Genomic DNA, 15,352 nt, shown 5'->3' with positions numbered 1-15,352 from the left:
AGTTTTCGAGCTTTTGATCCTATCACATGGTCTTCATCAGCAGATGGGGTTAGCCCCATTGGTATAAAATTGTATGTTATTTTGTATTTCTTGTTTCTCTGCACTTAAAGACCTTTCAGCCTTTTGTTGTCTTGAACGCTGACGTACAAGGTGCGTTATTTTATTCATCGTGTGTTTACACAGCTGAAGAAGCAGCGACAGCATCATGTTCAAAGAGATTTAATCACAAACATCAGAAACAACTTCCATATGAATTATTATATTATGATGATGTTCACAATGAGTAAGGTGCACTCAGTGAAAGTAAATTTGGTGATGTAGATAGCTTTCACCATGTTGATTATACAGTATAACTCGTGATACTTTTTCCTCCTAAGAAAACAACATGTTTCCTTTAAACTAATGAAAACACACTTTAACACACTGTGAAACCATCTCTGTCGTGACATGAATAACATCACATCATATCATTCAACATACTCTCTACAAGTTTACACCAACTGAAACTCTCAACTCCACATGCATGTTGTGACACTTTTGATCAGGTTTATGAAACAGTAACAGCAGTTGTCAAGTTGTCATGTAAGTAAGGACTAAGCACAGAGAGAGCTGCACAAATGATCTACTCAGACAAGTGACTATTCCTGATGTCTCCTTATAGAACGTTGAATGTTGGCCGCCAAAAGTTTGAAGGTTTTCAAGTGGGCCTTGAGTTGGAAAAGACTGGGAACCACTGCATTGAGTAATACATACCCACTGCTGGGTACAAACTTTACTGAGCTTTTCAAATACAAACAGTGACAACAAGTCACAGTTATTGTGAAACGTACATATAAGGGATTGAAAATATAGGTTGCACAGTAAACCAACCTTGGACCAGACTGACAGAGAACTGGAACCCTGAGCAGCTGTCTCATGTGATAGCCATTAACACATCAGAATAAGCTCATGACTCAGACTTGTCATTAGGCCTTTTTCCATTGCAACCTGCGACCTGGAGCTTCACAGAACCTGAACCTGTGAGGTCCATGTTCTAAACCTTAGTTTAACCTTAATATATTTCAATACTTTGTTGTAGTGATGGAAATCAAAGATCACTAAGCAACATTTAACTCTAACAACAGCTACTTCACTTCTTCAGGAAACCGAGGCTGCTCTGAGCTTAAAAGGACGAGAGGAGGAGTTTGTTTAAATCCGTCTGTTCCTTCAGCACCACGGACAGCGTCATGGTTTCATCAACACACAGCACAGTCAGGTTGTGGGCTGGAGAGAGAGGATGGAGGTTAACAACAGTTTTAGTGTTTGGCTAGTGGAACATGAGCCAGTTGCTATTTACTTGGGTTGCCTCTCAGCATCTTGAGCGCTGCTGGCACCAGCTGACATGTCTATGACTAAACTGGAAAAATCAGTCAAATTAGCAGCTATCTTTAACAAATATATTCCATAAATCTACCAACAGTTTAATGGAATATAAATGAAATAACAGAGTTCAATACTACAAAAACCTATAATTACCTGCTAACTCTTTGACATATCAAAGGGCAAACTGGTCTTTCTGCTGTAGCAGACAGATGGGCTGCGACAGTAGGAAGTGTCCACATGAATTCTACATCATCACATCACGCCTTAGCCGTCCCTTCAAGTGTCACTGCTTAAAGTCCCTAATGTTTCTGATTGGCTTTCCAGACCCGTACACATTTTGTTCTTCAGGCTCTGAGCTTATGGATAATAGATACAACATTAAAGTGCCTTTGAGTATGTTTCTGTCCATACTGAAAGAACTGTAAACAAGACATGGTGCATTTAACACCGGGCTATATCGTTTTGTAATGCTGCAAACCATCTGTCACACTCCTCCTTGATTTTAATTCAATATCACCTCCAGTGCTGAAGTTCAGGTTCAGGAACTTGAGTACAAAACCAGAACCTCTAGTTATAGGCCAGTAAGATCCCGTGGTGGAGAAAACCTAAATCATTCATCAGTAAATCAAAAAGATAAAAATCCCAGTCCCTCTCAAAATTATAGCTCAGTCAAATCTTAACAAACACGACTCAAAGTGATTTAGATGAGAATGACTTGCACTTTCCAAAGATTTTATTACCGTCCACAAATCACAGACAACAGACAGAAAGGTTTTGCTGATGGAAGATGGTGAGCCATGATCTTTACCAATGTCAAGACAATTAATAGGCTCGTCCATTAATGTAGTAACTTATGTTTTTATTACTTGTAGTAGTAAATTAATATTAATTCTAGTTTGCCCTGCCGTAGTTTCTTCAGCATCCCCTGTTTGTAACACCAACACACGCTCTGACTGACTGACTGCCACAGCAGCACTATTTGTTGTGTGTCGGCGTGGAGGAGATCGACACACAGAACACGTCACTTCGTTTGGTCTCTTATTCTGCTGGTCTTTTTTTATTGTTGTTAATAGAACTTTCAGTCCTAACATGGAAGTGATGGCTTTAATTCATTCTGTGGTCATACTGGTTCCCAGTTCAGCCTGTTAGGAGTGATGTGGTGTCTAAAGGGTGATCCACAGACGCTCTGGTAGCTGAGGGAGGCACAAAGTGATTTTATTGTCACTCATGTATGTAACACTGTCTATATACACATCTGACATCCATGTACTCTGCACACAACACTGAGTTCTACGTCCTTGCTCCTGCATTAGCATTTTAGTCATCATTTTTGACTCTTTCTTTTTTAACATGTGCTCATATGTGTTAGATGTTGTGCACCTCAGGGTCAAACTCTCTCAGAATTGTTCCAGAGCGTCATGTGAGCAGAGCCAAGGCACCAGACTAAAATATATATATTTACAGCCCTTGTCTCACAGAGAATCACATGACACAAGCACACTGACTCTGAGACACATCACTAGTGAATAATAGTAAAGCATGATCTCTGCAAGTAGCCATTCAAATCACACAGTCTCCCAGTTTTGACAGTGTGAGTTTCTGTGGTCTATTGAGGCACATTACTCCACCATTACTGCCATGGAGGGTGGGGGAATAAAATCAGGTCATCTTCCTGTATTCGTCTCACTTCCTACTTGAAAACAATTTTTGTGCATTAAAGTCAGTCAGCCCCGGTGAAAGGCACTGTCCTCTCTGGACAGACAGCTGGAGGACGGAACAGGACAATTCCCAGTAAGATGAAACACTCTGAATGAGGATGGAGGCTCCTGAATTTGTCTGGGTGCAGCTCCGGATACTGAGAGGACCGATGTGATGTCACCTGTCCTCAGTGGGGGTTGTTGAGCCCTCCGTTGGTCAGAGTCAGTTTGCTCCACCTCCTGTTACTGAGGAGTTTACGGTTCTGTTGAACCTTCACTCGAACGTCAAAAACCTCCTGGATGGCTTTCTTGAAGCAGTGGAAGTTGTAGTCGATGAGTCCTGCGAGGGACAGAGAGAGGAGACGTATCAGGTCTGTTCCAGGTCTGAGAGCGAAGAACCTTTAAAACCCTTTGTTAAACATACAAGACCATAAACTTCCACCAAGGAATAAAAGGCAGATAAAGACCGTAAAGGAACTCAGTACCTGCCATACTGACCCAAATATAAAATTAAATCATTGTTTTCTTATAATCACAGCCATGCTCTATATGTTCACACACAAGGTCAGTATAGTTTCTTTGGGTGATTATATTAAACATTGGTTGTATGAAGCATTATCACAAACTTATGTTGTATCTAATAGAAACATATCTTTTAATAATAATCATTTTGCATTCATCAGTCATTCATATCAATAATATTCCAATTTTATCACAAAATTCTAAAATGTCATATTTATTTAAAAAACTGCTGTTTAGTAATGGCAATACTGTAAGTCAGGCCTGAGACCTGAACAATCTACTACTACTAATAAAAACAATAATGATCCATCCATCCATCTATTTTCTTCCCCTTATCCGAGGTCGGGTGGTGGCGGCGGCAGATCAGGCAAAGTAGTCCTGATGTCTCTTTCCCCGTCTGTGTTCCCAGACCAGATGAGATCTATAATCTCTCCAGCGTGTTCTGGGTCCACCCTGATGTCCCCCACTAGTTGGACGTGCCTGGAAGACCTCCACTGGGAGGGAGTCAAGGCGGCATCCTAACAAGACTCCCAAGACAAACGGGTTCCAGGGGAATGGCCAGACTAAAATTACCATCCTACCTTCATCACCTCGGATTCACCAAATTGTTGAGTTAAGTGATTCAAAAACCACCTGATGATTTGCCAACTTTTTGTGAATGCGTCACCTCACCCAGATCAGGGAAACCGGGGCACGCTCCTGGAGCCAGACCTGGGAGAAGAGCTTGCCATCTGGTCGGACAGCCCAAAAAAACTACATGGAAACAGCTCCCTGTGGGCCAGCCAGCTGCAGGGATAGACATCAGGTAGGTAGGTAATAATAACGATAATAATTTAAATTCATTTGTGATATGCTTCTCTCTTACTGAAGAGATTTCAGCCCGGATGTCAGAGGACAATGAGTTGATTTTACTGCAAATATTCCCTTTCAGTGAATCTAACACATCTTATAGTTATCCCAGATTGGAGGCACTCTCAGTGCAGACATCCTGCCTCTGCAGCAAAACAGGTTCAGCCAAGTTCGAGGCTGCATGTGCAGAGTCCGCTCCTGTATGAGAGGACAACATTGCCGTAAAGTGTAAAAAAAGCACATATATACATATATATACATATATATATATATATATATATATATATATACACATATGTATATGAATGTGCTTCACAGGAACTTAATTTTAAAAAATTGTTAAGCAGAAAACAAAATGACTGAAGTTATCATTATTTTTTGATATTATGATAAAACGTTAAAAATGTACACAGAGCAAAAATAAAAATTGAAGAGCTTACAAGGTTGGATCAGCTCAATGAAATGCTGAGTTCACTGCCTCAGCTGAGAAACATTAGCAAAAATCTAAAGGAATGGCAGTGGAGGATCTGAGAGGTCTTATTGGAAGATGAAATGAAAGGCAGCTGCTGACACACGAAGGTCGAGGTTGTGGAAGAAGAAGTACTGTGTCGGCAGTGTCACATCACTACATGTTTAAAGTGTAAAACATTCTGATAGGAAAGAGAAATGTAAGTTGATCAGTTAATAATGTTTATGCTCAACAATAATCTGATGAACATAATAATAACAATAATATGTGGTGAATGCAAATCTGAAACACAGGAAGATATTGTCACTTAGGGACACAATGTGCAGTAATACAATGAAAAAACTAAAATCACCTCCTCATGGTTGTCATTGTTGCCTCCTCTCCTCAGACTAGTTTCAGGTAACATCCCTGTTTATCCAGAGTCATAGAAAATATCCACACTGACCTTAACCTTTTACTTTTGACCCCCAAAATCTAATCAGTTCATCCTTCAGTCCTAGTGAATGTCTGTGCCAAATTTCCATCATGGCGTTACTGAGATATCGTGTCCATGAGAATGGGCCGGACAGATAACAGGAAAAACAAAATGGCTGTGACTGTCGCCGGTACAGAGATATAAACAAAACAAGCACAGCAGAGATCGTGAGCAGATTATAGTCTGTGCTTCCATAACTTTGCCTTAGATGCGAGTCAACAGTTGATGATCTCCATGGGGACCATTAATCTGAACAGCAGCAACATAAGGCTGACAAAGACAGAATAACCAACTACAGAGGAAACAGAGCTACACCGCATGTACGAGGACAGACACAGCTGTCAGTACGAAGCCACAAAAGGCTTATATAATATAACAATTAACATAATTCATGCATTATAATTAAATCTCTCATTATTACATAATAAAGGGTTTAATTTTATGGAATTTCATTGGCTGTGTGTATTCTTGTAGCAGTGATTAAGATGCTTGAGATAATCTCTTTATGCATTCAGCAGTATATAACCAACTGCTGGTAAATGCTGCAGCTCCTCTCTTTAAACACACAGTGAGTGGGGATTTGATATTCCTGGTTCGTGTGGCTGCTGCTGAGGCAGAAGGTTTATACCAGCATTCCCAGTAAGTACAGGAAGTCACATAAACAGAACCTTCTTTAAGGTGTTTCAGCCCATCAGGACGATGGGGCGATTTTAACATTACCTTCCCTGGTCAGTGATTTTAAACCGATCTAGAGAATGCATGTGTGGAGTTTTTCACCCCTACACCAGCAACAATTACAGTCGTAGCTACCTCCTGTTTTTCTCTCAGTGTGCAGTGGTTAAGTTGGATTTATAGTTTAGTTGTTCCTGCGACCAACCAGCACCTGACTGCTCACGTTGGCTGTGAATGGGGAGTTTTTTCATCTTTATCTCCATCTATATCTATATGTAAATCTACAACGGGGTCCAAAAGTCTTAGACCTCTTTAAGTGCTCTCAGGCTTCTGGACTGTATACACACACACACACACACACACACACACACAAACACACACACGTATACATGTGTCGAACGCTGCCCGCCTTTGGGCTTTGGTTAATTGGCGGAACGAAAATTAATTAAATGATACTGACATTTTAATGTAATTTAACTGACCCACAGAGAGAGAGAGAGAGAGAGAGAGAGAGAGAGAGAGAGAGAGAGAGAGAGAGAGAGAGCAATAACACACACATGGGCAATCAAGAGAGAATGTGTGTGTGTGTGCACACGGACAGACAGAGGCAGCGAAACTGAAACTTAAAGCTACAATATTCAAGTTCTGGAAATCAAGCTAGCATGATTAGACTCGTGAAATGAACACTCGGCCCCTCCCTCTCTCTGCTCCGCCCAGCGCTGCGCCTACGTCCTCATCAGGTTCGCTGTCTCAGCTGACGCAGGGATCAGGGTCACGCTGGTCTGTGAGTCAGCCATAGTGACGTCTTCCAGCAGCCGATACAAGCTCAAAAGCTCAGTGTGAGAGGCACATTTATGTATTGACTGACAGCTGTGCGCTCCCACCCCTTTGACTTTGGCCTTCTCTGATTGGTTAGAAGGGCGAGGGGAATATCTCTGCACTGCTGTCAGGCTGCTCAGTGATTATGGAGTGCAGAATTCTTTGAGAGAACCTCTACATATAAAGATATGTTTGAAGCATATTTCAACTAAGAAATATTACGTACCTCAGCTTCAACTTTTATCTGGTATATTATTCTATGTACTTCAACACCTTGGTGGTTTTCAGCTCTATATTTGAACCAGATGGAGGATTTTAGTCGTCGGACGTCTGGGTCTGAAGTTATCAGAGAAACAAGCTGAGGAAATGTTAGACAGCTCAGCTCCCAGCTGCTGGAGACGTCCTGTCCTGTGTCACTGAAGAGCGTTGGTGAATCTCATTTTTTTTTAAGTGAAATTGCTTTATTCAGTGTTTCTACTGGTTTTAATCTCCTGGTGTGTTTGTTATGGAGAGGAGGAAACATCTGTGGATAATTCAGCTGCTGGTAAAAACCTGCTGAACGTCTGCTTCATAAGTTATCACAGAAAAAAAGCAAAATAAATGTTTGCAGCAATCTCAGCTCCCAGCTCTTCACTGACCTCTCGTCAGCGTTGCTCAAACACTGACTTTAAATGATTTGGTTCGAGGAACAGTTTTTTAAATGAGACACAGTGTGATTTTGAGGAATTATCACAATTTTAAGCTGAAATTTTTTTTTCAGAAATTTGTTCAATTTTCTGACGGAAGCGTATATCACACATGATTAGTTCATGGACCATTGGAAATCCGACAATTCTTTCTGTTTTTGCAGCGTCTATGATAAATTATGTATTTTTGGCGATTTTCAAAGAAAGGTTTTGGTTGATAAACTTGATAAACCCCTGGAGGCAGAAGTTACAGACTGTAGACCTTCTGACAGGAGAGGCGGACTGATCTGGACTGATCTGGACTGTGCAGGATGGTTTTCATCATGATCTGAAGAAATGTGCAGGAGTCAGAGCAGATTAGTTGTACAGCGCACTGGCTGCAGCTGCTGCTTTCATGTGAACTGTTTTCTCTGCCAACTCTTCTAGAAGCGTCTTTTCACATTCCACAGGGGGTGTGTTAATAAATTGGCTTTTTATAATAGCTTGTCTTCTGTATCAGCAGGGGCGTCTCCTCCCTCATCCAGTTCCGGTTTTTATTTTGTCTTCCATTTTGACTTAATTTCTGTGTCCGCTTCTTCTGTTTAAAAGGTTGATTACTTTCTAGTTGAGATGAGAATTAAAAAAATACAATCAACATTAAAAAAACAAACAAACTCATACTGATTTTTAATTGATTTGAAAAGGGACAGATGTTGCCTGAATTCTTGTGTCTGCTGGTTTGATCATGAAAAGTAATTTCAGCTGTAAATACCCACCTGGAGCTGCTGTTGAAGGTTACTGTTGCCCTGCACCCAACTTTAAATAGGACTGAGGTTTGATGAATTTATCCCATTATTCACTTTGAACTTTAGTCGTCTCTTTAGAGCTTGAACTATTTTCAGAATCCAGATCCTGATGTGAATTGGCACTAATGACCCTCTAACAAATGACTCACTCAATGTAAGACTGCTGTCATCTGTTGCCAAGGAAACAGCATATACAATATACAGTAAGTAACTTTTGAAAATCAAAAAAGTGCTGAGAGAGCAACTGTAGTGGGTTGTGTCCAGCTATTCCAATTCTGATACTAGTATCAGAAATGCTTCTGACACTGCCTAAAATACTGGATCAGGAATCAATCTGTTACCAGGAAATGCTCTAAAACACTGCTCACAACAGTTGCCTACACAGGAAGTTGTGCTGTGCAGACACTGGCAGCTACTGTTATATAGCAGAGAAGAAGAACTGATTTCTGGTAAATAGCATAACGTTAGCTGTTGGCTGCTAAAAGGCCCAGTTGCAATTATAATCATTATTATTATTATTATTATTATTGTATACCACAGATACCACTTATCAAAACATCTTACCATGCAAACACGTTACCCACAACACACCATACCTCACATAATTCAATCTTCACCCCTTGTTATGTCAACTTTCTATTATGTTTTATATTTTTTGTTTTCTCAGTCACCATGTCTTATATGTAACTCCTTGTTGTGTTATTTCACCAGTACAAAAAAAAACCTGGATCAGGAAAATTGGATCAGAACATAGCAAAAGTCAAAGTCAATGTCCATAAAAGACATAAAAGTGCAAAGGCCAAACCGGTGTTTATCGAACTTTTTCAGATCAAGGACTTAAACACTAAAATTAAAGTCCCCAAACATCCAATCGGATGGAAGTGACTCGCCGTTGTGGGAAACAACACAGATAATGTTCACTCTAAATCGCCCTAAATGCAGACAGAGTTTTTATCAGCAATAAATTCATTTACATATTAGTTTATTTAATATTCAAAACAACACATATACACTACTCACTACCAGGCTTTGTGGTCACTCACAGACAGTTTGAGAAACATTGAATTTAAAACATGATATTTTAACAAATTTACTTATGGACCACTGTGAGAAAGCCTGGGCCAGAGGACAGATCTACACCGCAGCCAACTGATCCTCCTGTGTGAAAATGCAGTCCCACAAAGAAACTTTCCCAGTGATAGGGATTTGAAACAGTGACAGCTGAAGTGACGACTACGGTGTCCATATAAACTCCAACAAGTGGCCATAGTGATGTAAATCAAAGATCACTAAGCAAGATTTAACTCTAACAGCGGCTGCTTCACTTCTTCAGGAAACCGAGGTCGCTCTGAACATTGCTACAATATGTCTCTTAAAAGGACCTGAGAGCTCTAGAGACTATTTGATGAGATGAGGAGTTTGTATAAATCCATCTGTTACTTCAGCACCACGGACAGCGTCATGGTTTCATCAACACACAGCACAGTCAGGCTGGTTAACCAGGGAGGTTAACAACAGTTTGTGCTGATAATAAACTGGAAAAATCTGTCAAATTAGCAGGTATCATTGATAAATATACTCATAATCCACAAGTCAAATGTGACAAAAACATATAATTACCGGCTAACTCTTTGATTTATCACAGGGCAAACTGGTCTGTCTCCTGCTGGGCTGCCACAGTAGGAAGTTTCAACATAGAATCTATGTCATCACATCATGCTGTAGCCGTCCCTTCAACCATTGCTGCTTAAAGTCCCTAATGAGGGACCGACAACAAATCCTGCTGTTGATGGTTTAGATTACACGATTATTCCTGACAGCCAGAGGTCAGGGGTCATCTCTAACTGATATTCATCAATGATTTGTATAAACAGACTGCTCCTGTCATCACTGCACACAACAGGTGGATTGATATTCATCCATATTTATCCATTACACCAACAGTCCCACATGTGTCCATCTCTGTGGGATATTAGCACGGTGCTGCTGTCAGCCAGAACTGCTAACTACTGCTTGCCAGGTGACTATTATGGTGCCTTTCCCTACGGCTTTATTCAGATTTGGCACATGATTACATGATCACATGGTGCCTGGACCAGATAGGGCTCTCCGTCACTGCAGGCGGAGCCCCTGAACTGAAGCTGTAATGAATGACCATCAGCAGCACGATGGACTGTCACAGTGAATTTCAACATTTATTGGAAAGAATATTTTTCCACCGATTTTACAATGTCTGATGATGAGCTGGGACTCTCGTTTAATTCCTGTGTGAAGCTGGTCATTGTTATTGTCATTAGTGCCACTGGTGCTCAGCTCTGAGGCACTCCTCTCAGCTATTCTAGCTGTAGAGGAGTGCCTCGGGGCGGCAGCTATGAGAAAACCCTGGTAATATATACATCAAAACGTGCGTCGTGATCCCGAAAGAGGTGCTATGACTTTTGGTGTTAAAATTCCAATTTTTCCCAAAGTTGTTCCCAAAATACTGGGAATAAATAATGCATTAGGAATGCATTGGGATTTTCTTTAAAAACCCACAAAATTTCACCTTTTTTCTACAAAATTTCACCTTTTTTCTGAGTCAGCTATCTCTCTCATACCTGCACGTAGAAATGTGATTCAAACTATAATACGAAGGAAAACTTCTGCTCTCTCAAAAACACAACAACTGTTTTTACATAACATGTAAACTTTTTAAACTATGAGCACTCAAAGGAGGAGTGCAAATCACTTTTTCTTCAAAGTTAGAGTGACAGCGTCAGTTGGCTAGAGTGCGTGAAGCACTTATTTTTATTTTTAACTCGAGCTCACGGCCAAACTGTAAAAAGGAGACAAATAATTCTTTCTGAAAATGTAGACATAGTTGTTGGGATTCATAAAATGTAACTTTGACAGGCAGGGTCTGCACAAAATTTAAACGGAGGTGCCGAGTCCGGCAGCAATACCTGTCTCACTCTCATTGACACCTAATGTAATCGTCTTTTTTTTCAAAAGAATCTCACTCTGTCTTCGCACTGAGCTTACTCACTCATTTTAAGGAATATCTGAATAAAATAGAGACTGTAAGAAACTTCTGTCTTCAGTGTCTGTCACAGTGTTTTCGGTTTTTGAAAAGAAGTAACGGTTTTCTCATAATTTGCAATTGTTTGAAGCCATGTAGAAGCCATATTCTGGGCAGATTTTCACATTGCCATGGCAACGGCAGCTCCTGACCTGTGTGCGTGCGTGCGTGCGCCTAGCAACCAGATAACCAACTCTCCAAGCTCCGCTAGCTTTACATTAGCCTCATGTTAGGTCTTAAATTACATTTAGTTAGGTCTTAAATATGTAAGTCCATTTACTGCTTCCTTCGTTGCTTTTTTTTTGTTTTGTTAAAAGAGTGAATGAAGTTGTGACGGTCTCCGCTGAGACAGAGGAGAGGAGAAGCTACTAGCCCTCTCTCGCTGTCACTTCTAGTCGCGTTGCTCTCCTCCCCAGTAATTTTAAATTTAGCACCGAAAAAAACATAATAGTGGTAATTTAAATAGCGGTTCATGGGATTTATTAACCCTCAGGGGTCCCTCTGTCCTTTTTTGGACATTTTCTTCACTTTTGATTTGCTGATCATTTTGGCTGTGTTACAGCTGAAGGTATGGATTTCTGCAAGAAAGTGTCTTTTTTGACATATTTTTAAAATCTAATGTCAGTTACTGTTACAGGTCTATTACACACTGGTAACACACATTTTGTACCCTCTGGGGTTCCTCGCGTCCAAAAAAGGACACACAAAGAAAATGCTATAAAATCATCATATATCAATTTTTTTCTCTGCTTTTTTTTTTTGCATACATCTCTTAAACCACTTCAGTTCTGCTCAAACCTACCAAATGTTTATTAGTTTTCAGGATTTTAACCCTTTAAATGCCGGTTTGAAGACATGTTGCCTCTTGTTTTATTAAAAAAACAAGACAGAATATGAGATATTTCCCACATAAAACATGATGGAGGGATGTGACATTGTTTTATATCAGAGTCTTTTATATCAAGACATTTCTTAAAACCAGAATATGATCGGGGTGACTTTGAATACTGGAAATAAATCATGTACTCATCCCGGCAGTAGCCCCCGTGGCACTCAAAATTTCCCTGGAAGTTTCTAGTTGTTATTCTGTTTTAAACCTCTTTTTTGTGTGTGTGAAATTTTGTGAAATTTGTGTTTCATGTTGTGTAAAAATGCTTGTTTATGGTCAGACATCATACAGCAAGTCACAGAATTCATTCTGTAATAATGACAATGTTTGAAATTGATGTAATAATGGTGGATGCACTGTTAGAAAAGGCAGGGGGTGGGGGGTGGGCAGTGGTGGGTGTGGGCTTCTCTCCAAATGGTCATTACTTAGGCTTCAGTAGAAAAATAGGTTTCAAAATCCATCAGTGGTGCACCCTGAGAGAACAAAACCAGTCTTCATCCCTGCTCACACACACACACACACACACATACACACACACACACAAGCATTGTGTCTCTCCATAAATGCTGTGTCATGTCTGGCTAAAACAACAATGTAAAGTCTAGATGACAAACATCAACCAGATGAAACCAGAGGCAGGAGCGTCACTGTGATGGTGGCCGAGTGATTCATTCACAGGTAAAGAAATGCAGATTTAAGCTTGAGTTGTCGCACATTCACTTCAGGCTTGTGTCATTCTGAAAGAACAGGTAGCAAGTGAGACCTTGTAAGACTGACCAGCGCTGCGGTTTCAGGTGTGTGTATACTTTCTTTACTTTAGCCCCTCGATAAGCTCAAGTCACTCATTTTTGTTTACCAGAGTCCAGTAACAGTCAGTTCTTCTTTCTTTCTTTCATCTATCTATCTTAATCTGGTTCGGTCCCAGCAGGAGGGCTACAGTTTCACCAGGTGTCTCTCTCTTGTCCTCCAATTGGTCAAAAGCCGTGAACCAATCTTTCTTATAAGTGGTCCAAGAAGTAAAGGCATGTGCAGCATCTTGCTTCAGTATTCCAACCATGACTGTGAGTGAAACCAACTCGGGTTAAATGAATAAGAACTCCTCACTAAACAGCCACATGTGTTTGGGTTTAAATTGTAGTCTGAATCAGCACCAGCAGCAAGAGCAGCAGGGTCTCCCTGTCCAGGCCCGCAGAGCTTCACTGTTGTCGGGGGAGGGTGGGGGGGATTCGGGTCTCACACACACACACACACACACACACACACACACACACACACAGGAACCTGTAGCTGAGAGGCAGCATGTGTTTCATTAAGGAGAACCTTCCAAGCTTGACAGTGTAATATCACCTGTCTGGAGGGGAGCTGCTTTGGTGTGTTGCCTGGGGCAGAGAAGAAGAATCTGGATGGGTGGGTGGGTGTTTGATGGGGGTTGGGGGGGGTGGGCAGCCACCCCAGCACTCCCTTAGATCTGGGCCCGAGACCAACACGTGACTCAAAGTGGGTTTGATCTCAGCAGGGACTGTGACAGGTATCAGGGGCAACAAGGTCAGACAATGCGGTCTTTGATCAGACGTATGAAGGAACAGAGATGGTGCCATATACAGAAACATGCTTCAGTGAAATTTTTAGACGCTAGCAGATGTAGGAGAAACCTTCCCTGGCAAAATATAATAAAGCAGCCCAGCATTTGATTTAACTGAAATATAATTGAATTAAAGGAGACTGTAAGAAAGACACCCATGGGTCAGCGGTCAGCAACTGGCAAAACAATAATATCTGACCTGTCAGATTATTTTGATGATCTGATTTTTTATTTTATTTTACAATATCAGACTGACTGTCTCACATTTAGTTATAATGTCCACATAGAAAATCTACCCTCACCTGAAGAAGCTTTCTAAACTTTCATCCATGTTGACAGTGCCTGGTGCTAAAATAGATCTCCATCACGGCAGCAACAATTACCCACGGTATCACTTCCCCTTTAGCAATTTCTGAAGACAAAATAAAAGCGTGAGAAAGTTCATATTTTTTTCAACTTTATTTCAAGATATTGTGAACTTTCATCTTGAAAAGTTCTGGCAGGAAGTTCCAAAGGACATATGATGTGCGATATAAAAAAAATAACACCAGTCCAGTAAATCAGTCAGAATGTGGCCACAGCGCCACATGTGAATAGTAACTAAGTAAATTAAACCAAATAGTGCTTAACTGTTGGGTGACCTCCAGTTGCTGTAGTCAATATGACGGGAGCAAAAGAGGAAGTCAGGTGAAGTAGTATAAAGATCGACAGAGTCCGTGTTAGGAGGAGGTCGGGGTGGATGGATGGCCGAGTTGTTTCTTTTATCCATGACCGTTCCACAGCCTTAACCACATGCTTATTACCGTAACTGTGACAACGAAGGTCCTCTAACCTAAAGGACGTACTTATTCTAACCACGACCTTCTCCTAAACTCAAGCAGTTCTTGTGCCTGAAGCTAATCAAACAATGAAAGTTCCACAGCTGTGCCCTTGTGCTGTGGGACACCTGGTGCAGGTACGCTCCTGTGGGTTGTACTCGAGGGTAAGGACAAGAGACTTGTCGCTTAGGTTGGAGGATGTGTTGAATTAAACACTACTGAGCAAGCGTCCGTGAGCAAACTCGAGGGCCACAGACAGGTTTGGTTGAAAATATTCCTATTCATTTCCACCGTCGATAAAGACATTAATGTAGTAGTGTTAGTGCTACAGTGAATTCTTTTTTTTGGGGCTTTTGTGTCTTTATTGGACAGGATGGTAGAGAGAGACAGGAAATGGGGAGGCAGAGAGAGGGGGAATGACATGCAGCAAAGGCCGTCCAGATGCGGGACTCGAACCGGGGCCGACTGCTGCGAGGACTGTGGCCTCTACACATGGGGCGCCTGCTTAGACCACTACGGCACACAACGCCCCGCTACAATGAATTCTGATTTTAAATCCTTATACCTGTTCGTTTCAACATAGTTAAGCTACTATTTCCCCGCCGGTCAGTGTGATGAAGATTTTCAGGTATAAAAGCTCCACTCTGAGAACCAGACTGTTGTCAGCAT

At 41.1% G+C, this 15,352-nt stretch overlaps 1 protein-coding gene across 1 annotated transcript in view; it reads right to left on the bottom strand.

The window, feature by feature from the left end:
* Positions 1-203: 203 nt before the first annotated feature.
* rragd (ras-related GTP binding D) overlaps positions 204-15,352 on the bottom strand; it is a 50,392-nt gene continuing 35,243 nt past the window's right edge. Inside the window, exon 7 of the mRNA XM_056393737.1 lies at positions 204-3,399. Within this exon, the coding sequence (XP_056249712.1) occupies positions 3,248-3,399 (152 nt within the window). The 3' untranslated portion in view covers positions 204-3,247. The remainder of the gene's footprint in view (positions 3,400-15,352) is intronic.

This window comes from Seriola aureovittata, chromosome 13 (genome assembly GCF_021018895.1).
Source record: "Seriola aureovittata isolate HTS-2021-v1 ecotype China chromosome 13, ASM2101889v1, whole genome shotgun sequence".
NCBI classification, from domain to species: Eukaryota; Metazoa; Chordata; class Actinopteri; order Carangiformes; family Carangidae; genus Seriola; species Seriola aureovittata.
Note: the sequence above shows the minus strand (reverse complement) of the source record. Positions and strands in the feature narration are given on the sequence as shown.